We start from the raw sequence: 23,578 nt of genomic DNA, 5'->3' as shown, positions 1-23,578 counted from the left end.
TCACCATGACACACCTCCACTCAAAATTGTACATTCGGATATTATTGCCATGTGTCAAAACAGCTGTATTGCATCGCAATATTGGATTTTTGGTGACTTCCCTCGTCTTGGGTGATCATAATTATACTAGTATACTAGTATTGCCTGTTGAGGCCCATTATCTTGTCGTATGATTGTTTGAGCCAGTTCTGTTTAAAGCAGAAGCTCAACATAATTTCTCTGGGATCGTGGTTTGTGGAAAGAAACATGGCACTTAGCTTTGGTCTGCTGAGGAGAAGCGGGAGGATTGGCAGTCTGATCCTGAGATCACGCTTTCATCATTCAGGTACACGCTCAGTAAATAATGTACCACTGGTGGCTTTTCCTATCATAATCAAGAAAAAGAATAAATCCAGTGATCATGAAACATTGCCATGTCACGACTTTTTCGTAATTTCACTCTGTTTACAAATCAATGGAACTTCAGCACAAGCAAAGAAATTAAAATCAAATCAACACCTTCAATAAATTAATGCAATGCACTACATGTAGAGCCCATGAGGTAGAGGACCCACTTAGAAGGATTGTGCTCCTGTCTACAGGAGAACTATCTGTCAATTTGTCCTCTGCCTTTTCCCATGGGTTCCAGTGTGCTATATCACAAAATTCAGGCAATACATTCTTTAAAAGTAGAAAGGAAAAGGACATAATATTATTTCTTTAATATAGTACAAGTACACTGTAGGAAAAGGTTATTTCCAGGTAATTTCCAATTTGATGATGTGCCATGCTGGTATCGGATTCGACATAACATGACCCCCGTTTTAATGTTCCATTTTGGTGCTTTTGTGCTGCACACTTCGGCCCGGGATTTCTGCAGCTCATATCTCGTTATCTGATTCGGAGCAATGTGCGCAAATGTCTTGCTGAGAGAAGTTTGTTGTTCTCTGTGTGACCTTTGTTTTGTCTTCGCCTGCAGATGCCTTGTCCAAGGAGACAGTGAGTGCATGTTCTCAGCCTATGCACATTGTTTGCCTTCCTAACATTAATACCGGTATTTGCACCCGGTAGCGACATTCTTTCACAGCTCACGTGACTGTGTCTCACGTTACGCTGTATGCTGGCTCATCTGTCTGCATCTGTGAGAGCTCTTGATGCACATGTATATGCATTGTATATTGTGTTCATGTGTGTTATTAGAGAGGTTCCGCTTAACGTAATTACGTTACTAATAGTAAAAACGTAGTCGATCTACGGAAAGTCTTACGTACACTGCACGCGGATCTGTGTTCCGCCATACGGAATTTTCAAATCACGTAGCTGCCCTTAGCAACTCGAAACGCTGCAGTGTACGACCGGATCGACCTGGGGAGAGAGTCATAAATTTGTACCCCAATCCACTTACGGAGCATCTACATTATCGGAGCCCTATCTACGTACTCTACGTAGACAACTTCGTAAGCAAACTCGCGAATTCACAGGGTTTTCCCGCCCATCAATGTAAAGTTGGTTAACTTTACGTAGTGCGGAACCTCTCTAATGTGTGTGTGTGTGTGTGTGTGTGTGTGTGTGTGCACGGTGAGAGGGGGGGGGGGGTGATTGTGTACTTGTATGTGTGTGGGTACATGTGTGGATGTGTGCGTGGGTGTGTTATACTGCAGCCGATTGGATTCGTGGGCCTGGGAAACATGGGAGGTCACATGGCGAAGAACTTGATACGCAGTGGGTACTCTCTGATCGTCCACGACTTAAATGCCGATTCAGTTGCGGATCTGAAGAACAGTGGCGCATCGTCAGCTAGCAGCCCTGCTGATGTCGCACAGCAAACCAGCTGCATTATCACAATGCTGCCTCAGTCGTGAGTTATCAACTGATGGGAATTGCAACTCTTTATCAACTGGCACTGTATAATTCTCCTGGAGGCCAGTGGTTGGTCAATTGGCATGTTCGGATGGGTACATGCATCGATACCTGATATTTGTCTGTAGTTTGTCAGGGCTGATGCAACGGTGTTGCTTGGATCGTTTACATGCCGTGTGATGTTATTGCTCAAAGTTCTACACAGGATACGCATTGCCCTCGTTGGCTTGAAACTACCATGGATATATTATTATATAAAAACAGGCATTTCTTCACCATTGTGAAGTGAAAAGTAGTGATATTTCAAAGTCGGTGTACATGAGTCACGCTTTCCCATTGAGCATATAGAGTACCTCGGCGATACCAGTGTGAATTTGTATGGCTCTTGGCTCTTGGGTATGTTCTACTGGGAGTTCACTGTACATGTACTTCGAAGCAATTTGATTTTGTAACACAAACACATTTCCACTTGCCTGCCATCAGCAGAAAGCCTGATACTGATCTGTATCACCAAGTGCGCAGAGCAGAATTTGTCGGCAGTATTTTTTTTTTTTTTTGTGCTTTTGCGCATGGGCACGTGTTTCACGTTTTATGTAGATATCAATACTTCACAGGGTAGATGCTCGTCACCTGGTGAGAGTGTGCATGTACCATCTGTGGCTGTACCGTGGAATTGTCCAATAGCGAGTCTAGGTTGTGCGCTCCCAATGATAGTTCGCTTGCTCTCTGTCTATGATATATATGTGCTTATGTTGCCTGATGGTTGATGACTGCTCAGCGTGAAACTCAGAGTTGCAACTGAGCATTCTGGCTCCTGTGTATGTATGATCATGTGAATTTGCAGAGATCATGTGAAGGCTGTGTATACTGGTGATGGTGGTATTTTCAAGTAAGTGCATTCACTCGCCGCAGACAGGTCATGCGCATGCACTCTTTGGCACTCCATGCGCACAGACACGTTACACTGCGGACTCGGTGAGGGTGCCGCTGATTGTTTGGTCTGCCCGTGATGCCGGGAGCCAACTCACCTCTTGCCATACTGTACCGCAGTCTCTTTACAAGTACAGGGTGTGGATATACTGGTCATAGACTGCATGTTGGGTCTGAAGGGCCCATGTTTATTTGGTATACAGTTGTCACTTGTCGTCACGAGCATTACTAGCTGTTCGAATCATCTCCCGTAAACAAGGTTGGAGCACATCTGAGTTAGTGCCATACTTGTGTTTTCTGCTTAGATCAGTCAAAGATGGTACGCTACTCATTGACTCCAGTACCATTGAGCCTGGTGTATCTAAGCAGATGGCCCAGCTAGCCAAAGAGAAGGGCGCTGATTTCTTCGATGCACCGGTGTCAGGCGGTAAGTGGGGTTGTCCTAGTGTGCATGGGTAGAGCTTGGGAATCCTTTCGTCATTCTGGCTGCTGTACAGCATAGATCAAGCTGAAGTCCAGTCTGTTGTCTAAGAGTACTGATCCCTTAGCCAGAGTAACCAACATCAAGTTGATATCAAGCCGATTGTCTAGAGCAGCCAGTCCTGAACTGGAGTAGAAAGCTCCTTATCCCCCTACTGGCCCTAGTGTTAATTAAGCAATGTTGTGTGCTACAGCACAAAACGAGTCACCGTTGTTCAGATGCATGCAGTCACATTCCCGCCATATCTACCAGGCCACGGCGTCATGCTTCACTCAGGCTGTCATCCTCGCCCCCGAACTCCCGCTACTTTTGTTGCACAGGGTGGCAGGTGCTCCTCCTGTACTTACATGTGTAGGACATCATCACATTCATACTCGCCGCCATGTGCTGTATAACATGTATTTTAATTTTTGAAGTAGGTAAACTAAATTTTCTGTGTCAGCGACCTGCCAGGTTTCAGGTGTAATGTAGAATTAGGTGACCAGCGTTCCCTTCACATACAGTGTATACTCTGGTGCCTTTTAGGTGTAATCTAAATTTGGGTGCCTGGTTTCTCTGTTTCTCTGCCAAAATTAAAGTTACACCAAAAAAACGTGTTGCACAGTACTCATTTTTTATCTTTCCTGTTCGTGTCAGGTGTCGGTGCTGCCCGTGATGCTAAGCTCACCTTTATGGTTGGTGGTGGCGAGGACCACTTCCCTGTGGTGAAAGACCTGTTGGCTTTGATGGGCAAGAGCGTGGTGCACTGCGGACCTAATGGCACAGGACAGGTTAGTGGGTGCATGTACGTGTGCACGTTTGTGTGTGTGTGTGTGTGTGTGTGTGTGTGTGTGTGTGTGTGTGTGTGTGTGTGTGTGTGTGTGTGTGTGTGTGCACGTTTTTGACTGCTCCACAGCCACAGGAGATATCTTCATTTCTGTCAATCTGTCATTTACCCGCTCACTTGCTCCTTCAAGCAGAGTGCTGCCGAAGGCATGAATGAAACTACTTGCACATACGAATACTACTGTAAAAGCCATATATAATAACGAAGTGCTAACTCTAACGAGTTAACGAGGAGAAGTCTGTCGTTAATATAGAAATCGTTATACAGAAATCGATACTTATACTGTCCTATTGAGCGTTGAGAATGAGTGAAAATCGTTACCTTTGGTACACGTAAACTAGTCAATTTTGGGATATCGTTATATATGCGCCTCGTTAGAATAATGGCTTTTACAGTAAGTCTTTCACTCTGTTGTTTTCACAGGCTGCTAAGATCTGCAACAATATGCTGCTTGGAATCTCCATGATCGGCACTGCAGAGGCAATGAACCTCGGCGTAAGGTGAGCTATGGTACACCCCACCCCCCACCCCCCCCCCCCCCCCCAAATCCTGAAGAATTATTTCATTCTGTGGAATGATCGCACAGTCACTGCAGAATGTTTCGATCTGATAATATTTGTAGCTTGCTGTGAATGGAGTGTGAATCTATGCAAGCTGTTTTTCAGGACCTGTCAACGGAAGAGTTTGTATCTTGTACTAACTGATAACCAAGGCTTTAAGACAACTACTGGAGTATTTCCTTGGGCCCATCAATTTCTTCGCTCCTGCTGCAGGCTTGGTCTGGATCCAAAGCTACTTGCCAGCATTGTCAACACGAGTTCTGGCCGTTGCTGGAGCAGTGACACCTACAACCCGTGCCCCGGTGTCATGGAGGGTGTGCCGTCCTCTAACAACTATGATGGCGGCTTTGGAGCAGCGCTCATGCGCAAGGTACGTTATCTCAGGCTGCATCACTGTTATATGTGCACTGGTCTGGAAGCCTTTCACTTTTTCGTTAGATAACGAGAGGAGCACGAGTCGAGTGTTCATCCGTCCGTTGCCTGGGTACAAGGATTCACACAAGCTCTACAATAGAAACCTCGATTATACACTATGGGATGCCACCTTGTTTGTCGGCTGCTCGGAGTACACGTAGATCCGTTTAGTGCTTGTTTCAACCCCGAGTGTGGCAGGTCTTGACTGTTGGATCACGGGGCCAATCAATCAGGGATAAAGATTGAAAAGAGAATCAACTTCAATCAAGTATAATGTAAAGTGAAGCTTAGATGTAACGGTACTGCAGCAGTCAGGCAAAAAAATAATATCATTATTTTCAATATGCCAGTACAAGTGTATTTGATTTTAGCATACCGTAAAGCCTTGTATAAAAGCCGCCCTCGAATAGAAGCCGCAATTTTGGGCCCATCAAATTACACATAAGCCTGATTTTAGTGTTGACATACATAGAAATACCTGTCTTGTATAGAAGCCGCGGCTTTTATACAAGACTTTACGGTACTGGAAACACTGTGTTCATTGTGCCGGGGACATCCTTTTTCATGACATTGTGTGTGTGTGTGTGTGTGTGTGTGTGTGTGTGTGTGTGTGTGTGTGTGTGTGTGTGTGTGTGTGTGTGTGTGTGGTGTGTGCGCGCGCGCGTGCGTGCGTGTGTGCGTATGCATCATGATGACTCTTGACTCCTTGCTTGGTGGAATTGTGTGTTGGCATGCTGCAGGACCTTGGCCTTGCTCAGAGTGCAGCCAGTGACCTAAACACCACCACCCCACTGGGCAAGCATGCACTGGAGCTCTATACTAACATGTGCTCGTCGGACCTCGCCAAGAAAGACTTTTCCGTCGTTTACAAGTACCTCCAGGAACAGTAGGTGCCCATTACTGGAAAATCATGTGCGCTTCCTGCTGGCTATGACTAGGTCTCTGATATTTGGCTCAGCTTCACCGTGAAGACCTTCAAGTAGTAGTAGTCATTCACCAAGTTGAATGGCTGCTAACGCATCTGTATAGACTTGTTGGATTTCTTCTTCTAACGTTTCTGTTCTTCTCTAGTTTTCTTACTCGGAAGCACTGTTGCAAGATGCAGCTTATCGTTTCTTAGGCCCACTAGGTGTATAGGTTCCCGCCATACCTGCAATCACAACAGCTACTGGCACTCTGGCCAATTCACTTTGCTCTCTTGCTGGTCGCATGCCGCATGTACAAGCCTAGCTGTATACGATCATGTAGCCGTGTCGTATCAAACACATGCAAGCAGTGAAGATGTCTGCTCGCTTGCTGTCCAGTGGCTCTCACTGCACACACACACACACACTCCGACCACCAGCGCAGGCTTTCTCTGCACACACACACACACACACACTCCGACCGCCAGCGCAGGCTTTCTCTGCCATCTTTAGCTCGGTAGTCATGGTTTAGATTCTGTCCATCGCCCCCCCCCCCCCCCCCCATAGACTTACTAGTACTGTAGTAGGTGTATGCCATCAACTGTAGAATACGTTACTGGTTTTTTTCTTCTCTTTCTTGTCTAGCCATCTCTTTGCATAGCGCTCTATGGTTTTATAATATTATAAGACAGTGCTTTTACTTTGGTGACAGGTTTTTAATTCTCGCATTCACCTGCAGAGCATTTCAACATACATGTATTGAATTTTAGATTGTATCTATAGTATAACGTGTACACAACACAAACGTACTGGCAGACGTTCCACGCCATCATGCGATACATACTGTTCTGGAAAATATTTTAGCAGATCGTCTCCTCTCTTCGGAGAGATTGGCCATCCAGCCAGCTTTGCTGCCGTATTAATCATTATGCAAGCACAGTGCCGCTCATGCCGTGAACACAGTCGACTTGTGCTGTGCTGGCCCATGGCAGCAGACCTGCGAACACTTGGCTGTGTGCTCTGGTGCAGGGCGCTAACTCTATTCATGCGATCAAACTTCACTGAGCACAACGGTATAATTCAACAACATCATCAGGAGAAAAGCATTGTTAGCATACGCTTCATGGCCATCAGCAGACAAGACAGTATTAGAATCGGCACCGAGGAACATGGTTGAAAAAAAATAGTAAAAAGTGAGAGAAAAAAAGATTCAGGTCATGACAGTTGGGAAAATACGGTAGCAGACCAACAGAGACCAAAACAGACGTGAGAATTATGGCAGAGAGCAACAAAACACAGGGTGTATGCACACGTCTAGTGCAAAGTTGAAGACGTGCACAATGTGATTGCTGGAGCATGAGAACATGGTGATGCAAGAACTGTTGGCTCTTGCAGGACGAGAATATCCATCCGGTACAGAAGAAAATCATGAACAGCAATGGCAACGAGACAAGAGTGAGAGATATGAGAAAGCTACTGTGACCGCGGCGGTCGGGAGATGACGTTTGCTACATGCAGATACGACTATGTACAATGGACGTAATATACACGTGACGGGGGGTTAAATGGGCTGAGATGCCTGCACGATTCGCGTGAGCAGGTGTGGGTTAGATATAGGACTAGCATGGCAACAGAGCTGGGTGCTCATGAGGTAGGTTTGTTGAATAATAACGGCTGTACATTTGTACACGGGCGGTAGGAGCGGCGGATGCAGCCATCGCGATGGGCCGTCACAATGGAAAATCGCACAACAAGAGCTGCACTCACCGCTCAGGCGGGGAGGTGGGGGTTTGTATTTACAAGCGGTGTGGCTGGTTCAGCTGATGGAGAAATTGTCTGGCACAGCTTGCATACCAAACTGGTACTGTGCAGCACTTGCTACTGGACCTGTCTGTTCAACCTGAGGAGAACAAAGGAAGCAAGATAATTATGAACTACTACGGTGCTGGAAAGGGGACAATGGCACAAGAAAATAAGCCAATGACGGAAAAAGATAAGGTCTGCAAGATATAATCGTCCCATTCTTGTTTCATTTTTCAGTATGCACACCACCTCAAGTGGGAGGTTTTGTATCATAGGAGAACAACAACAACAACAGTACAGGCCTACAGTGAAACTTCAGTACAAAGCAGGGAGCATTTTTACTACTCCCTGGTACAAAGTACCACGGATAACTACAACGTAGTGTACGTGTTATTTTCGGTGTAACATGAATTTCAGTAATTTCGGTAGAGAAACCAGCCATCTAAATTTAGAATACATCTAAAAGTATGCAATGTATGTGAAGGGAATGCTGGTCATCTAGTTCCAAAGTACAACAAAGTACTGCCATTGAGGACCCTGCAATATGCTGTATAGTTTTTTCTGCATGTCGTCAGCAGCTTACCACATCAGCACCGGACGAGAAGAATTCGTCGATCATGGCCGCCGCCATGTCCGAAATAGCCGTGTTTTCATGCAGCTGAAGTTGCTCCAGGACATGACACGCTGTGTTGTGAATGGAATGCACACACAAAGTGATACACAACGGTTAAAAATGTTCTAGGTAAGTCAGAGGTTCATGGTACACAGTAATCAGTGAACAAGTACACATATAAATCATGTCAATCCCCAACTCGTTCATGCAATGGCACTATCAATGGAGCAACTGCCTATTCGGCTACACTATGTGAAACTCAGATATAATGGCATAACTACATAAAAACAGTACTAAACGCATCACACATTGATAGCACTGACCTCCACCTTCTTCAAAAGCAATTGCCAGCTGCTCAAAATGATCGCCAGCAGCCTGAAGCAAAACAAACAAACAGCAGGTAACACAAATACAACACAGCAACTTGAGAACACAGTCTGTGGCTTTCACGTCAATTGGCGCCTACACCATCCGCTCTCTTCTGGCAGTAGCAACGGAAAGAGGCATGCTCCAGCTGCTCAGAATGACACTAGCCATGCATTCTGTGAACATTAGTACTGACATGGTGATGCGAACAGAAAATGCAAAACTCATCCTTGTCCACTTCATTCCAGCACTACCAGGCATCTCGGAGAATCAATCGTTCAGATAGTTTACTTTCTGATAATCGGGGTTGTACTGTAGGAAGGAAGCCTCGAGCATGAGTGTTTAGAAACATAGGTATTTATGCTAACCTACTGTACATGCAGCAGGACATAAATGCAAGGGATATGAACTTACTCGAAGGATGGCAAGAATGGCATTTAATGCGACCTTGATAACCTGCAGAATTGAACATCGAAAGTATTTGAAACAAATAATGAGTCTAAAATGTGTTGTAAAACCTCTTGTGAGTTGAGTGGTGCAGCTTCAACAAAGAGGCTGGCTGAGAAGAGCAAGTTACGGTAAAGTGACAAATTTTCGCTAGAGATTAAATTTCGCTATTTTCGCTACCAACACAATTTCGCGAGCAAACTTTGCGCGCCGCAAAAGTTTATCGCTTTACAGTACAGTTTGTGAAGCGATTGCTCAGAGCGTGCAAGCAGTACAAGTAGATTCTCATCGTCACCAGCATGTCAAGTCCTTACCTGGACATCTCTAAAGACGAGAAGCTCGCATAACAGAGCAAGACCGCCACACTCAACGAAGTACGCCAGCTGTTGTGGCAGGCCAGCGATTGCAAAGTTCGCTATTGCCCACGCCGCCTCGCGCTTAGTGACATATTCACTCTGACATGTATGGGAACAATAAACCAGACAAATAAACTGCAGTCGTTTACAATGGCAAGAGCAAGCAAAAGGAGAGAATGCATTGGCACTGCCCAAGAAGCAGACTTGACAACAACAGGCTGGGACAGGACTAATGACTACATACTGCATACAACCTGTACAATACAAATAGTTCAATCAAGAACTGGTTGAGCCAAGACTGGCAAGAGCATGACCAGAACAGGCCAATACAGCGCATGCATTTGTACATGCATGCACAAGAAACAGTGATTCTGTCTGTCAAGGCGTCGTCCTCTAGCCAAGGGTGGACAGCTAGGTTCTGAAGATGCCTCTGTCCTATTCCTCCACACGACGAAACACCAGTCCAGGCGTGTGGTTCACTGCTCCACAGCAATCTCTCAGTCCCGCTTTTTGAATGCTACTTATGTTCTTTTGTGGTGTCAGCGCCCCGTGCCTTGGCTGTCTAGGGGAGAAGGCAATACAAGCATTGACTTGCCACTAGTGACAACAACAACAACATTCCGCACGGAAAGAGTCATTAGAGAGGTTCCGCACTACGTAAAGTTGAGCAACTTTACGTTAGTGGGCGGGAAAAACCCGTGAATTCGCGAGTTTACACTCCACTTACGGAAAGTTGTCTACGGAGAGTACGTAGATAGGGCTCTGATAACGTAGCTGGTCCGTAAGTGGATTGGGGTACAAATTTATGACTCTCTCCCCATGTCGATCTGGTCGTACACTGCCGCATTCGGAGTTGCCAAGGGCAGCTACGTGATTTGAAAACTCCGTATGGCGGGACACAGATCCGCATGCAGTTTACGTTAGACTTTCCGTAGATCGACTACGTTTTTTACTAACGTAATTACGTTATGCGGAACCTCTCTATTGACTGCAGTATAGGCGACAGACACTTACCACAGTAAAGACTTTGATCAGAATCGGTAGTAACTGTGCCTCTGCCACATCCTAGAGAAACAAAAAAAAACAAAAACAAAAAACAAAAAACAGGACAGGTAAATGTCAGCCGGGAGGATTGCATAACCAAATCTCCATAATAACAAACCCGGTGCTCCCCCCCCCCCCCCCCCACACACACACACACAGTTCACACACATTCAAGTACCCATGATTCAACGGCTAAGCAGCTGCTGGGGATATGCAAGGAAGTGAAGGAAGAGCACAAAAAACGCCACAACTACATACCGCAATCTGAGTTGGGGTGCCTGCAGTGATGTTGGACAGCGCCCAGGATGCTTCCTGCACACACCAGAAAAAGAAGAAGAAAGCAAAAAGTGAAAACCTCTCACAATCATGCAAGTACGGGAGCATTGTACGAGAAATTTCGTAGAAATGTCAACAAGATAGCTACAGGATATCTACAGAATATACAAGATAGCGCTAGGATAGCAACAGATTAGCACAAAGAGAGCAGGCAGAGCCACATCATCACATGACATGTACAAATAGACAGAGCCACGGCAGCACAAGACATGTGCAAACACAAGTAATGGGCACACACTGTCGCCTGTACGCTAGTGACCTACCTTTTTTACTCGTTCTTCTTTACATTCCAGTAACCGGGGAAAGAATTGCAAGGCGCCGTTATCCAGGACCAACTGCAGGTGCACAAAACACAGAACAATGATCAGTCCTCACGCGTAGAGGATCATGACATTGGGATCATCACAATGGTCTGTCCTGAAGATAATTCCTTTACGGCAGTTTGTTTGATGAAACTTAGAAGCACTTGAGATGTCCTTTTCCAAATCAAAAGCTTCTGCCAACGAATGAAAAGAAATTACATGTAGCCTACATAGTAAACAGGTGCCTACGAGTGTGAGTGACATGCTTTCCTGCACGTGACGTAAACATTAGTGCTTTACAGTTTACACCATGGACTGCTACATAAAGTAACATTACACATGTGCATGTCGTCTATAACCACAAATGTGATGGTTTAATAACAGCCTAAGGCTAGCGGTCGGATAACAGACTTTCCGTTATAATTGTCCGTTTAAGCCTTGACAAAAAGAAGAAACGTGTGCTACCACGAGCAAGCACACGCCCACACATCCATACACCATCTGGCAAAGTAACCACCATTCCGTACCTGAGTCTGTGTCTCGGTACCAGTTGCAAGGTTGCCGACAGCTCGCAGTGCAGGCACAAGAATAGCAGACGACTCCTTGCCAAGCATTTGTACCAGGTGCTGCACAATACCACTTGCAATGACTGCCTACAGAAACAAGATACATCAGGGTTTTAGCCAAAGGGGGGGGGGGGGCGCACTGCAAGACATTTATTTTGATAATGGAAAAATGGGTTACGGGGTAACAGTTTTCCCTGCCCCCCCCCCCCCCCACTATTTTGACCTGGCTAGAACCCTGTACATGCAATGTAATGTATATCATCATGCTGTGTAAAGCAACCATTATAATAGCCCTCGAAAATTCGGATGACTATTCCTTTTCATTGATTGGTGTACCCAGAGGCCACTGGAAGAGGGTGGTGAGGACGTATAGAAAACCGAAAACTAAGGGGTCGTCGCAAAAGTTTTTTGTCGTCCCTGAAACGAACATGATTCATTTGGGGGGGAGGGGGTGCGAGCCAAAATCGCAAGTCGACCGACACTGTACATATGACATGTACATGCATGCGATTTTCGTCGTCCAGCATAGCAAGCTGTGTTCGTTTCAGAGGGAGGGGAGGGGGTCCGAGTACGAAATGAACGATGTTCGTTTCAGGGACGACAGAAAACTTTTGCGACGACCCCTAAAGCAACAAAAGCCACAACAATTGCTGGTCATCCTGGGCTAGACAGAGAAGAGACAACACACTTTTCTTACCTTGACGAGCGAGTCGTCCCCATTGCCGTCTGAGAGGAAGGACAGCGACCAGCACACATCCTTACACACCTGCAGAAAGACACCAGCACACCAGCACACCAGCACACCAGCACACCAGCACACACACACACACACACACACACACACACACACACACACACACACACACACACACAGACACACACACACAGACACACACACACACACACACACACACAGTTTGTCAATGGAATACTCAACACCATGCAGGTACGCACGAGTTGGCAGTCATGATATCAAATAGGGGAAAACAAAAGCACGAGAAAAAAACTGTGGCAGCTCAGTCTAATCATGTCCACACATGTGCTGGTCATTATGCCTGCACCGGCTCGGAGTCGGATTAGAAAGACATCATCGTGCCACAGAAAAACCATTTTGAAAATCAATAGTACACAAGGCCGGGAATAGATTCCGCTACCTATCGTACATGAGTCAAAGAACAACCATAATGGGCTAAAGAAGTCAAGGCCAGCCAGAAAACCGCGGTAGGGTTTTTGAACCCAGTTTCTCCAATTCCCTCCCTGACTTCAGCAACCTTGGTTGTCAGAGAGAAGCATGCCACGAACAGAACAGCGGTCGGCATGAACATCATCTCTTTACAGAGAGCTGCAGAATTATATATCAAGAACAGAAGCAGTACCACAAGCTACACCTAGTTATGCCCTAGCATGCTACATAACTACTGGCCAGTGAAATTCGAGCTTGTCAACAAAATACGCTGGGCATAGTGTCCAAGCACCACAGAGACTATTTGTGCACCAGAGCCACTGAGCTAGTTTATTCATGAGGTCGTATTTCACAAACCAGTACTCTACGTGTACATGTACCGGTAGCTTATACATGATGTAAGCCATTATGGTATTACATATACCTTGCAAGCCATTACCGTACATGTATAAGAAGAGTGTGTGTGGGCGCACATACCTCAACGTCTTCATGGCAAATCAATACTTTCATTAGCGGGAGCAGCTGAGCGGAGAACAAATACAACAAAATAGACAAATACACATAGGTTTCCCACAGTGTGGAACCTCCCAACCAAGTTCAGATCAATGGAGGAATCAGCAGTCCACTACCCATTCCAGATCAAAAGAATCCTGCTCCACAAGATTATTAAACTTCGGGACGCTTAGTACGCTCAACGACGAATAATGTGCAGGGCATCATGCTACACAGACACATCCTGCAAAACTAGTCCGTTACCACCCAATCTAAGCACAGGCAAGTACACTGGACCCCAAACATACTATGAGAAAAGGAAAGATATTCGTTGAGTAAACTCACATTGAGCACAGCTTCAAGTGGCGGAGACGGTTGATTGTAGCGACACAGATTGGACATGACCCACGAGACCAGGCGCAAGTGCCGCAGCTGGGATCAAAACCACACAACCATCATTATCAGTAAAACAAATTACAAAATCTAATGGTTTCCACGGAATGAACAAGCCACAACCCTAGATGGCACAAGCAGAGATAAACAGCTGACTACACCCAAAGAATGTTTGGACTAAATGCCAGACTAACAAAGACCTTCCCGGTCTCTAGAGTCTTTAAAGGTGTTTTCGACAAACCGCCTATACTCGGAGCTGGACAAACACTATTCACAACGAAAGGTGTGTGCTGGTAGAGTACAGTGTATGGTTGATGTATGCCATGCTTTTTAGTTTACCAAGCATGACCTAGAACAACTTGTCACAAGGCGGAGGACGCAATGTGAGGGACAGCACTCTTGACTACCATCAGAAATTGGTCGATAGAGTCTTGGTCTGTGCGACCATACAAACTGTGCTGGAATACTCCATCTCTGCAGTAGTGCATTTGTACTTGCATGAATCGGTAGCCTTACACAGTGTGTAGTATGTCACGCATGACCGCATGATTAAATCCAGTGTGCATTGATACCCTTTGCCGCTGGCTCCAGTACGGTGGGTCAGTTTTCAGTCATTCACCAATTAATCAATGCATTTGTCACGGCTACCGCACTCTTTGTTATTCCCGCACCTGTCACTGCACTGCCCTTCCTCCGTGACCCGGAGCTGTTGCGAGCGCTCATGTTTCCTTTGCGTCTCCTTCGGAGCGCTTTCCTGCTCTCCGTGTCTCTTTGCATCGCTTCACTTTGGCTGGCGCTGCTTGCAAGCAGCTTCTTTATATTCACATGTTCCGTGCTTTATTTGTTAGAGTTTTAGAGATTTAGAGTTTGTTTGTTAGAGTTACTTAGATTTAGAGTTGTAGAGTTAGATCTACGAGGGTTAGAGTCAGTCGCGAGTTTGCGCACGCTGCTTGTAATTGTTGTTTCGCAGTTCAGAGTTTGCTTGCGTTTTCAGAGTTTCGTGGTTCACAGTATTATCAGTTTGTTCTCAACAGCGAGATTCAGTACCAGAGTGTAACACAAACCGTTAGGGCATTGAGGGGCGGCTCAATCTTTGCATGCACTACATAGCGTACTGTACCTCAAGTTGTACAACCGATTTGGGTTGCAGTCAGGAACACTGTCCCTTACTAAGCGTCCTCTGCCTTTGTGACAAGCTGTCACATGTAACACCTTATACGCTAAAAGAAGACGAAATCCCATAAGATTGAAACGATAAAAGAAGCCGAGCATCTGGAGTACCCCACGTCATAAACTACAAGAACTAAAACCTACAGAAATAGGAGGCTCGGAGTAGATGCACTTGATGAGCGGGTCGAGGATGCCGCTTTTGATGACATGATCGCGTAGCACGGTGCTGTCACCTTCGTGATAGAAAATAAGTACGCACAGCAAACACATACAAAATACACCATGAAAACATGCACACACAAGTGTACACCAATCACACTACTCTTCTCTTCTTTCTAGAAAAACCCCTCGGCCTATCACTGTGCTTTCGGAATAGCCACTTCCTCTACACAACACAATCTGGCTAGATTATGAGCCAGCAGGGTACTGGAAGTATCAAAAGAAAGGCAACAACACACACGCACACACGCTTACCGGCAATGTTGCCGAGAGTCCAGAGAGCTTGAGTACTGAGGTGAGGCGTTGCATCAATCAAAGTTATCAGAGGAACAATAGCACCTGGATACCACACACAACATCCCACCAAACAATGGAACAAATTGGCATTAATTATGATGCAGAAAAGCCAACACTTTCGGTACAATCGGAGCAGACTTCTACAGCCACAAGGACCTAAGATTCACACTTCATTACAGGAATGGAGAATCCCGTCTTTCGAGTACTTCAGTGCTGTGTTTCATACAGACCATGTGCACTGCAGCAATATTACAAGAAAACAACACCTCTCAAGCCATCTGCAGAGTGCAAGAGAAAGTACGTACCGTTGTTTACAATGGCCATGGTCTGTTCTGACGTGCCAGATGCAATATTGGTAAGGCACCACGCTGCTTCATATTGGAGCATTGGCCTAAGGGATGGGAGAGAAGGGTGAACAGTGGCACATCAATAACGGATGGGCACACAGGATGTAGCTAGCCCATTGGCACAGCATGTCAAGTGTGATTGCTTGAGCTTGACATGCACCACGAGCACTGTTGTATGCAAGCTAGAGAAGCAGATGTCAACATGCTTCAGCTATGTCTCTGCAAGCAGGCACTCCACACCACTCACAACCCATCACAATCTCAGAGCTAATGTATGCAATCCACCATATCGCAGAACTTGCGGCACAAGCCTAAACACAGGGGAAGAATTTACAATGTATAGGCCATTGGCTTGGTCATGCCACTCAAACCTAAATCGTGTTCATGCCGATATACACGTACCCATACACACAACCACTACAGTACGCACATTGCGAACAATGTGCTATCGCAGTGAAAGAGCATACACACACAGAAGCACAATCAGACACCCAGTCAAAAGAGACCAAGCAAGCTCGTCACTTAACGGCTAGTTAACGCATACACACACCATCTCTTACTGGTCACTTCGTTCGAGTAGCTGGACCAGTATGGGCAGGTATCCATAGCTGTGAGCAGGCACACAATGTAGCATGGAACAAGTTATGGACAGTTCAAGTGGTCCAACCATTCCAACAAGACTATCAGTATAATGATCATACCGTACTTCCGCACATATAAGCGCACCCCCCCCCCCCCCCCCCCCCAATTATAAGCGCATGTGCTTATATGTGAACACTATTGGCGAAGCATCCGGGAGCTGAATATACTGCTAAGCATTGTGATAACACCGTTGTTTAGGACACAGACAAATCTTTAATGCACATATAAGCACATGGGCTTCTACCCGAACATGTTCACACAGCAAAAAATCTTTTTTGTAGCAAATTTTCACTTATAAGCCCATGGGCTTATATGTGGGGAAGTACGGTAGTAACTCCCAGCACACACAGCCGCACTAAGTCCTTCTCTAGACAAAAACCCTTCAGTGTTTCCAAATCTTGGCCCAAGAGGGCATCATCAGTATCAGTATGTATATTATCAGTATACAGTGTACATTGATTTACCTTGGGCTTGGTCAAACCCTACTGCTAACATCAACACACATGAACACCGGCAGGCTTTACACATAACACCACCGGGGGAAAAAAAACATATGCTACGAATACACCACTGACGACCTCGGCTGCGAAATATACGGGCACTACAGTCCATTCAGAAAAAAATGAACTTCTAGCTTTTGGCCATAAATGGGTCAAACGTTGAGTTTTTTTAGAATTTTTTTTTGCAATCCCATATGGAATCCTCTTCCAATTATGTTTCTGAAGTTTTTTTGTCCAAAAAGCAAGCCATAGCAAGAATAGGATTTCGGCCAGGTTTTGCCCCAAAAGCACTGAATTGGGAAAAAACCATCAAAATCCAGGCCGTTTGACCCCGCCTGCAACAGTGCATTCTGCGGTTCGAACCCCAGTTCAGGCACCCTTTTTGGACCCTTTTTCAAATTTCAAAGTTCGCAGCACTGCACTGTGTACGATGAAATCACGAAAAATCGCCAAATACGGGAGCTCGCCAGAGCCAGGACCCATCTTTTTATGAATGGACTGTAGGTGGAAATCAAGCCCAGTCAAATCCAACCTCATGAGCATGCTGGAGAGAAAGCAATGGCATGACAACACTGGTAGGTAATGCACTATGCTGACAAATCCCCCCCCCCCCACACACACACATGCACACTGGTACAGTGTGTACACAGTGAGTACACGGTGCTAACACATCAATCCCTACGAACACCCGGGTCTTACCGAAGCACTTCTTCATAGGTGGACGTACGGTTGTGAGTGCTTAGTAAACGCCTGGTGGGGGACAGCATAGAAAACATGCCACAAAACACAGCTCACGTTCTCAGTCTGGCACGCATAGCAAAGAAAGAGAATGGATTTTCTCAGTTATTCTGGCAGAGCACTGTAACACAAGCAAAATAGTCCACATATACGGTGGCGCACTCACCGCAGTGCAGGTGGACAGTATGCACGTCACACACACACACACACACACACACACACACACACACACACACACACACACACACACACACACACACACACACACACACACTACTACTACTACTATGTACAGCTACCCTATCGGGCCACGCCGCTCCCAGAAACGGGAGACAACGACAAGAAGAGAGAAGAGAAGAGAGAGAAATCGCAAAGTCAACAATATTTGGCATGGCGTTGCAAGTCCTGTGGCCTTGAGAACCGTCTTTCGCAATGCTCGCATTCATGACGGCAGTTGTTCCTGGCTGCACGTGACATCCGTTTCGCACGGTTACAGTGATGACGGCTCAAACCAGAACGAGAGCGGAAAGAGCGGCGACAAACATCACATCGAAAAGAGTCAGATTCATGGCGAATAGATACAGTGGGGACATCCGTGGACACAGGACAGCGATGCACAGCCAGTGCTCCAGCGCTCCTCAACCACCGCATGCACTTCATACATTGCCTGGCACCCTTCACACACACACACACACACACACACACACACACACACACACACACACACACACACACACACACACACACACACACACACACACACACACACACACACAACCGTTAACACTCACCGTATAGCAACAACAGCACTCAGCTGTGTACTGAAGTCACTGCTGACGATTCCTTTTGACACGCCAGCCAATATAGTGTCCGGTGTTGCAGTGGACATGAAAGAAGAAGAAATTGGCTGAAACAAACCAGACCCAGAGAAAAGATATACACCAAACAAACATGCAATAAGATTATCAGAGCATAGAGTGGAAGGAAGACGGAGACCAGGAGATGACCCTAGCGAAATGGCCAAGCATGAGTTACTTCTTTTCTATTCAAAGACGCGAGCAAGCCCTTCACATTCAGCCGTCGCCAAGAGACACCCCCCCCCCCCCCCACGAGGGTAATCCCCAGACCAAATGGCTATGTTCTTATCTCTACTGTACCAGGTTGTACATGTGCTTGACTTACATGTCCATCGGCGTCATGCACCGGAGGAGCAGAAGGAGGTTGAACGTGCTGGAAAGCGAACTGATAACTATTGGCTTTTCTGGCAGTTTTTCTCCAGCAAAGCCTGCATGGTTATAACTTATAAGCTCAGTGTTCCGGTTCTCAGTGAACTGTGTGAAGCCAGGGTGATTCTACTTTCAGATAGTCACTGCGCTGATAGTGTAAGTCATTTTTTCAAGAGAACAACACTTGGTTATTTGGTAGTCAGAGCTAGACCATAGCATCTAGGAAAGCGACACAAGGTCGTAGTACCCAAAATGATGTGCATTGCAATCCTGGATTCAGAAGTTCCACATGACCCGCGCACGCGTGGTCTATGCAGCTCATGGTTGCCGCAATGACCCGCTGAGGCGCTGACCTCAAACAGTGACCGGAACTATGATGTCATCATGCGAGCGTGAGTAAATCGGCCCTGCTGCAAAGGACGACTGCGGTAGCCTGGGGGAGAACCCCACAGCGTATCATGTTCCACTTGCCAGTGTCGTCTCCCCCGATGCTACGGTTCCCTGAAGTTAGCACTCTCTGCCGGTTATGCACTCTTGCTAACTTGCGTTCTTTCTACACAACCTTGTATGGTACCGGCTACCCACTTCAATGTGCACCCACCCCCTTATAGATGTACCTGTATGTGGTGAATGTACCCGCAAGGATCGCAAGATCTAAAATGAAAGTTGGGTTCAGATTCTAACAACAATCACATGCAAGAACTTCTGCAGATTTATCATACCAATTCATCACTTTGTTGAAAATCATCTGCTTCGTCCGCTTCCACCTCGGGAACGTGCCTTCTCTTTGCTAGTTCATCGCTGCGTTTCGTCTGCCAAACGACATGAACATAACCGTACGCAGGCTTACATACATGCACTGAGCAGAGACGTACAATCAGGTAGTCCTAGTATTCAAACTCCAACAAAACAGAGTCAGTGTACTGATAATGAAAAATCAACGAAATTGGTTACCTTTCGCAACTCCACTCTTTCCTCAGTTCTCTTCCTACGTAGCTCCTAAACCAAGAAGCAGAAATGTCAAAGAAGAAGGACATGTAGGAGAGCTTTGGAGAAAACAAGTTCCGAACAAACCTTTCAACAGCAGTAATCTACGCCCAAAGAACACTCACAGCATCATCCTTTCCTTTGTGTTTGAATTGTTTCATGCGGCCCTCCGCCATCGTGAATACGTCACCCAGCGTCACCAGAACCCGACAGTTGATAAGCCCATTGGGATCGAGGCCCGCGTCTCTTTCTAGAAAGGGATGTTCTCCTCAGTTCTTCCAACCGTCTTTGTAGGACTTCAACTAATACTTGAAGCTGCTGGTCATTTTCAAGATGAAACGCTGGGAAGGCAAAATGTGTGTTGTTCGAAGTGGGAGTACTAATAGCATGACTGTCCTGTGTTCAGCTACCAACAGTTACATGGTACAACACTCACCAGAGCTAGAGCTACACAATCCATCGTGCATGATGATCGTGCATCATCACAGTGCCAAACCTTTTTTCAGTGTTTTTGTGCGAAAAATCTTCGTGCACGCGTGTACAATGACTATGTACATGCGTGGATCAATCATGTCATACCTTCAGATTGAATGACGTAACTTTTGTGTAAGGCGTGCATGTGACTTTTCAAATGTACATGCAGCATAGAGCATTTTTTTTTAGTATTTTTGGTGTTTGCAGATTAGATACTAGTATTTTCAAACTGATTGAAACACACCAGATCAGAAGCAGACATACATTCTGATCTTGTAGAAAGCACTTGCTGTGATTTTGCTTTGCTGGCAAAGGTTTCTACCGTAATACTTTCTGTGTCTCATTAGTAAGTGCCAGTGGCCAGGCATTTATCAGCACATGCCACATCCAATGTTATTTTTTTTGTAGATAGACTTGCTAGTCTCAGCTTGTAGTACTAGTATAGTAATTGTGTTGTTGTTTGAGGCGCAAAGGAAGCATGGCACACCAACAGCAGCAGTTTTCCGAATGCCTGCGTGCTGTGAAATGCATGCGGCCCGGTGCAGACTGTCGATATGAGCTGAATGAGCAGCTGGATGCACTACTGAAATGCAAATATCACTCCTACGCACAGCCACCTTCTGCGGAGGTATGTATAGGTGGCCGTTTCTCTCTAAGTTTCATTAGGATGCATCAGTTGCAGCTTCAAATTGTTTTGCTTTCTTGGCGATCACTTGATCTCATGGCTGTTCAACACTCTTCCATCAGCAAATTGCAATGCACCAGTTACAAACAAAACAAAAAACTACTTTCAGACCAATAAATCAATCCCACCTCCACCATACAACTCTTTATCTACTTCCAGACCAATGCAATAACACTTATACTGTAAAAGACCACCTGCGGTTAGAGACCGGTCATTCCGGGACTAAGCCATGGTTCAGCACGGATTGGTGTTGGGATCCCAACACTGACTCAACAGAATACAGTCGTCCCTCTCTAATCCGGCACTTGTTTATCCGGAACCCTTGCCAACTGGCGCACTTTCTGACGAAACCGATTTTTTTCGTTCTATTCCTACATCTTAATCCGGCACTTGAATTCCGCCTCCGGCAGTGACTTTTTGAAACGAATCGCTCAAACTGCACGTAGTTTGATTTCATAATCCGGCAGTCGTAAATCGCGTACCGTACAGGTGCACTCCTTGCCAGGCCAGGCTAGGCCAGTCTGGTCAATAGGAGACAACGGCAGTCAACCATACTTTCTTATTTTAGCAAGGAGTAGTGTCCTGCCAATTTTCAGGTGTGTGTGTGTGTGTGTGTGTGTGTGTGTGTGTGTGCGTGTGTGTGCAAGAGTACATGTGAACATGTTCTCTGTTTTACTTTATCACTTTATCACTGCGAATCACTGAGAATATAAAGCCGTGCACCAAATACTTGGGTCGACACGGAAAACCCTGCGTTTTGACGTACATATGATACATGCATGCAATTGGGTAGGGCCGGGTCAGAGGGCAGGATTTCTTAATCCAGCACCCTCGTTAATCCAGCAGAAAACGCCGTAGCAAAAGGTGCCGGATTAGAGAGGGACGACTGTACTATTAGTTATAGTTACATTCATGTTATATTACTGAAATGGAAAGCCATCTTTGTCTCCAATCCAAAGCAACGCGAGGAGCAACCAAAGAACAAAAAAGAAGAACCACATGCTTCAAAGCCAATACACCAACCCGGCTAGTATCGCGTATGCCAGCGACACGTGCATTAAAAGAAAGTACAGAATCAAGGAAAGTAGGTCGCATGAAACGTGCATAGCATTCCCACGTGTATGCTAACACGCACTACGCATCACGTACTACAAGGGACAACTGCGCAATACGCACGCATTCGAATAAAGCTATAGACACGCACTGCATAAATCTACAAGCACTCGTACAAACTGTGTAGCGCTGAAAAGGTACAAATACATACATGTCGAAACAAATAATCAATGTGCAGGTCAGCGACATCCTCCCCACCAAAACCTAGTGCAGGTGTTACAAGTTCAACCGTTGCCTGGGCTTCACAGTGAAGGTACGGTTACCTTTGGCGGCGGTGGCAACTTCGGTAATGACTGGATGTCTGGCGGAGACTGAGTAGCTTCCACCGGTGTGGCTGGCCTAGGATCCAGTACAACGCTTTCAAGCTGTCTGTCCACGCACGTGCTTCAGCTGCAACAAACTGCAGAGGATCGCTGTCCAGCATACACGCTTGCAACTCTAGCCGGGCGAGAGACCACTGCTTCAGCGGTGCAACGTTTGGCTTGGCAAATAGGAGACTAGAGTTGTTTGCCGTAACCAGGCAGATGCAGCACCTGAGAGCGTGTTCCAAGGCATCGGAGAATACGACTGACAACACGTTTTGACTTGTAGAGAATTGATACCTGTCTATAAAGACTGGTTTGCTGTGCACCATGGGTTGGTCGCAAAACACAGACGGCATGAACATAACGTCATTGAATACACACATTTTGAAGTAGCGATTGAATTGAGATCAGTGAATCCCGAAAATCATGCACGAGTCTAGGCAAGGACATGCTGCCATGATGCTAGTACCCGGTCATCTGCTGGTGCATCAATTTCTTTCTATGTTTGTCTCTCTCCCTCCCTCTCCCTCTCTCTCACTCCCTCCGATCTGTCTGTCTGTCTGTCTGTCTCTCTGTTTGTCTGTCTATTCATGTATCGATCTAATTGATAACCTGATCTAACATTACTGGTATGTATCTATCAGGAGATTGAAGATGTGCTGGTGACATGCATTCGGCTAGTGACGCCGGCGTATGTGGTGCTACTAAGTAAGACTGCCCAGCTCATTCACTACGCTCTCAGCAAACACATGGTGAGTAGCAGAGTGCTGTGTGCGCTCAGTGGCATTGCTCAAGAGAATACATGTGTTGTGTATCGTCGGCGTTGCCTAGTGCGTGCATGAGCAGGCTCTCATGGTGTGGATGGCTGTTGTTGTGGCTATGGACATACATGTATTAATACAGTGGGAGTGAGTCTCTTTGTGGGGTAATTGACTTACTGTTCCCTTCCCATTACTAGTATCCCGTTGAAGTGCTAAGTGCATTGCATTGGCTTGCATACGTACACCATGGTACACTGT

General features: G+C 46.1%; 3 protein-coding genes across 5 annotated transcripts in view; 2 read left to right on the top strand and 1 right to left on the bottom strand.

Moving 5' to 3' along the window:
• The first annotated feature begins 67 nt into the window (after positions 1 to 67).
• On the top strand, positions 68 to 6,913 carry LOC135815432 (3-hydroxyisobutyrate dehydrogenase, mitochondrial-like). 2 transcript variants are annotated; one of them, XR_010553290.1, is made up of 10 exons: positions 68 to 325; positions 959 to 978; positions 1,641 to 1,837; positions 2,684 to 2,728; positions 3,075 to 3,196; positions 3,887 to 4,020; positions 4,500 to 4,576; positions 4,850 to 5,006; positions 5,791 to 6,400; positions 6,449 to 6,913. XR_010553290.1 is itself a non-coding variant. In XM_065328728.1 (9 exons), exons 1-9 carry the CDS (start codon positions 247 to 249, stop codon positions 5,938 to 5,940), a joined length of 981 nt encoding a protein of 326 aa, XP_065184800.1. In that variant the 5' UTR covers positions 68 to 246; the 3' UTR covers positions 5,941 to 6,913. The 2 variants fall into 2 exon arrangements, 1 of the variants encoding a protein (XP_065184800.1); XM_065328728.1 differs by having other exon boundaries at positions 5,791 to 6,913.
• Positions 6,914 to 7,031: 118 nt separating this feature from the next.
• Positions 7,032 to 20,387, bottom strand: LOC135815431 (importin subunit alpha-3-like). The gene is made up of 21 exons (XM_065328727.1): positions 20,108 to 20,387; positions 19,950 to 19,994; positions 19,718 to 19,807; positions 18,561 to 18,676; positions 17,731 to 17,781; positions 16,450 to 16,497; positions 15,848 to 15,933; positions 15,501 to 15,584; positions 15,171 to 15,259; positions 13,809 to 13,895; positions 13,449 to 13,493; positions 12,486 to 12,554; positions 11,750 to 11,875; positions 11,184 to 11,255; positions 10,843 to 10,896; positions 10,555 to 10,605; positions 9,499 to 9,639; positions 9,152 to 9,193; positions 8,695 to 8,746; positions 8,342 to 8,442; positions 7,032 to 7,855 (listed from the first exon to the last, which is right to left on the bottom strand). Exons 1-21 carry the CDS (start codon positions 20,156 to 20,158, stop codon positions 7,772 to 7,774), a joined length of 1,584 nt encoding a protein of 527 aa, XP_065184799.1. The 5' UTR covers positions 20,159 to 20,387; the 3' UTR covers positions 7,032 to 7,771.
• Positions 20,388 to 20,680: 293 nt separating this feature from the next.
• Positions 20,681 to 23,578, top strand: part of LOC135815429 (HEAT repeat-containing protein 6-like) — a 42,328-nt gene continuing 39,430 nt past the window's right edge. For both annotated transcript variants that reach the window (XM_065328725.1, XM_065328724.1), the window contains exons 1-2: positions 20,681 to 21,084; positions 23,204 to 23,311. In XM_065328725.1, the coding sequence (XP_065184797.1) occupies positions 20,935 to 21,084; positions 23,204 to 23,311 (258 nt within the window). In that variant the 5' untranslated portion in view covers positions 20,681 to 20,934. The remainder of the gene's footprint in view (positions 21,085 to 23,203; positions 23,312 to 23,578) is intronic.

The sequence above is a fragment of the Sycon ciliatum genome, chromosome 4, assembly GCF_964019385.1.
Source record: "Sycon ciliatum chromosome 4, ocSycCili1.1, whole genome shotgun sequence".
Classification (NCBI taxonomy): Eukaryota; Metazoa; Porifera; class Calcarea; order Leucosolenida; family Sycettidae; genus Sycon; species Sycon ciliatum.
Note: the sequence above shows the minus strand (reverse complement) of the source record. Positions and strands in the feature narration are given on the sequence as shown.

What these genes read in the sequence shown, in the direction of transcription:
- LOC135815432 (XM_065328728.1), top strand. Translation starts at nt 247, where the DNA reads ATGGCACTTAGCTTTGGTCTGCTGAGGAGAAGCGGGAGGATTGGCAGT. An exon ending in GACCTAATGGCACAGGACAG is followed by an intron (nt 4,021 to 4,499) that starts GTTAGTGGGTGC and finishes TTGTTTTCACAG; the next exon opens with GCTGCTAAGATCTGCAACAA. An exon ending in GAGCAGCGCTCATGCGCAAG is followed by an intron (nt 5,007 to 5,790) that starts GTACGTTATCTC and finishes GGCATGCTGCAG; the next exon opens with GACCTTGGCCTTGCTCAGAG.
- LOC135815431 (XM_065328727.1), bottom strand. Translation starts at nt 20,158, where the DNA reads ATGGCGGAGGGCCGCATGAAACAATTCAAACACAAAGGAAAGGATGAT. An exon ending in AAAGAGTGGAGTTGCGAAAG is followed by an intron (nt 19,808 to 19,949) that starts GTAACCAATTTC and finishes GTCGTTTGGCAG; the next exon opens with ACGAAACGCAGCGATGAACT. An exon ending in ACTCCGAGCCTCCTATTTCT is followed by an intron (nt 13,896 to 15,170) that starts GTAGGTTTTAGT and finishes TTTTGATCCCAG; the next exon opens with CTGCGGCACTTGCGCCTGGT.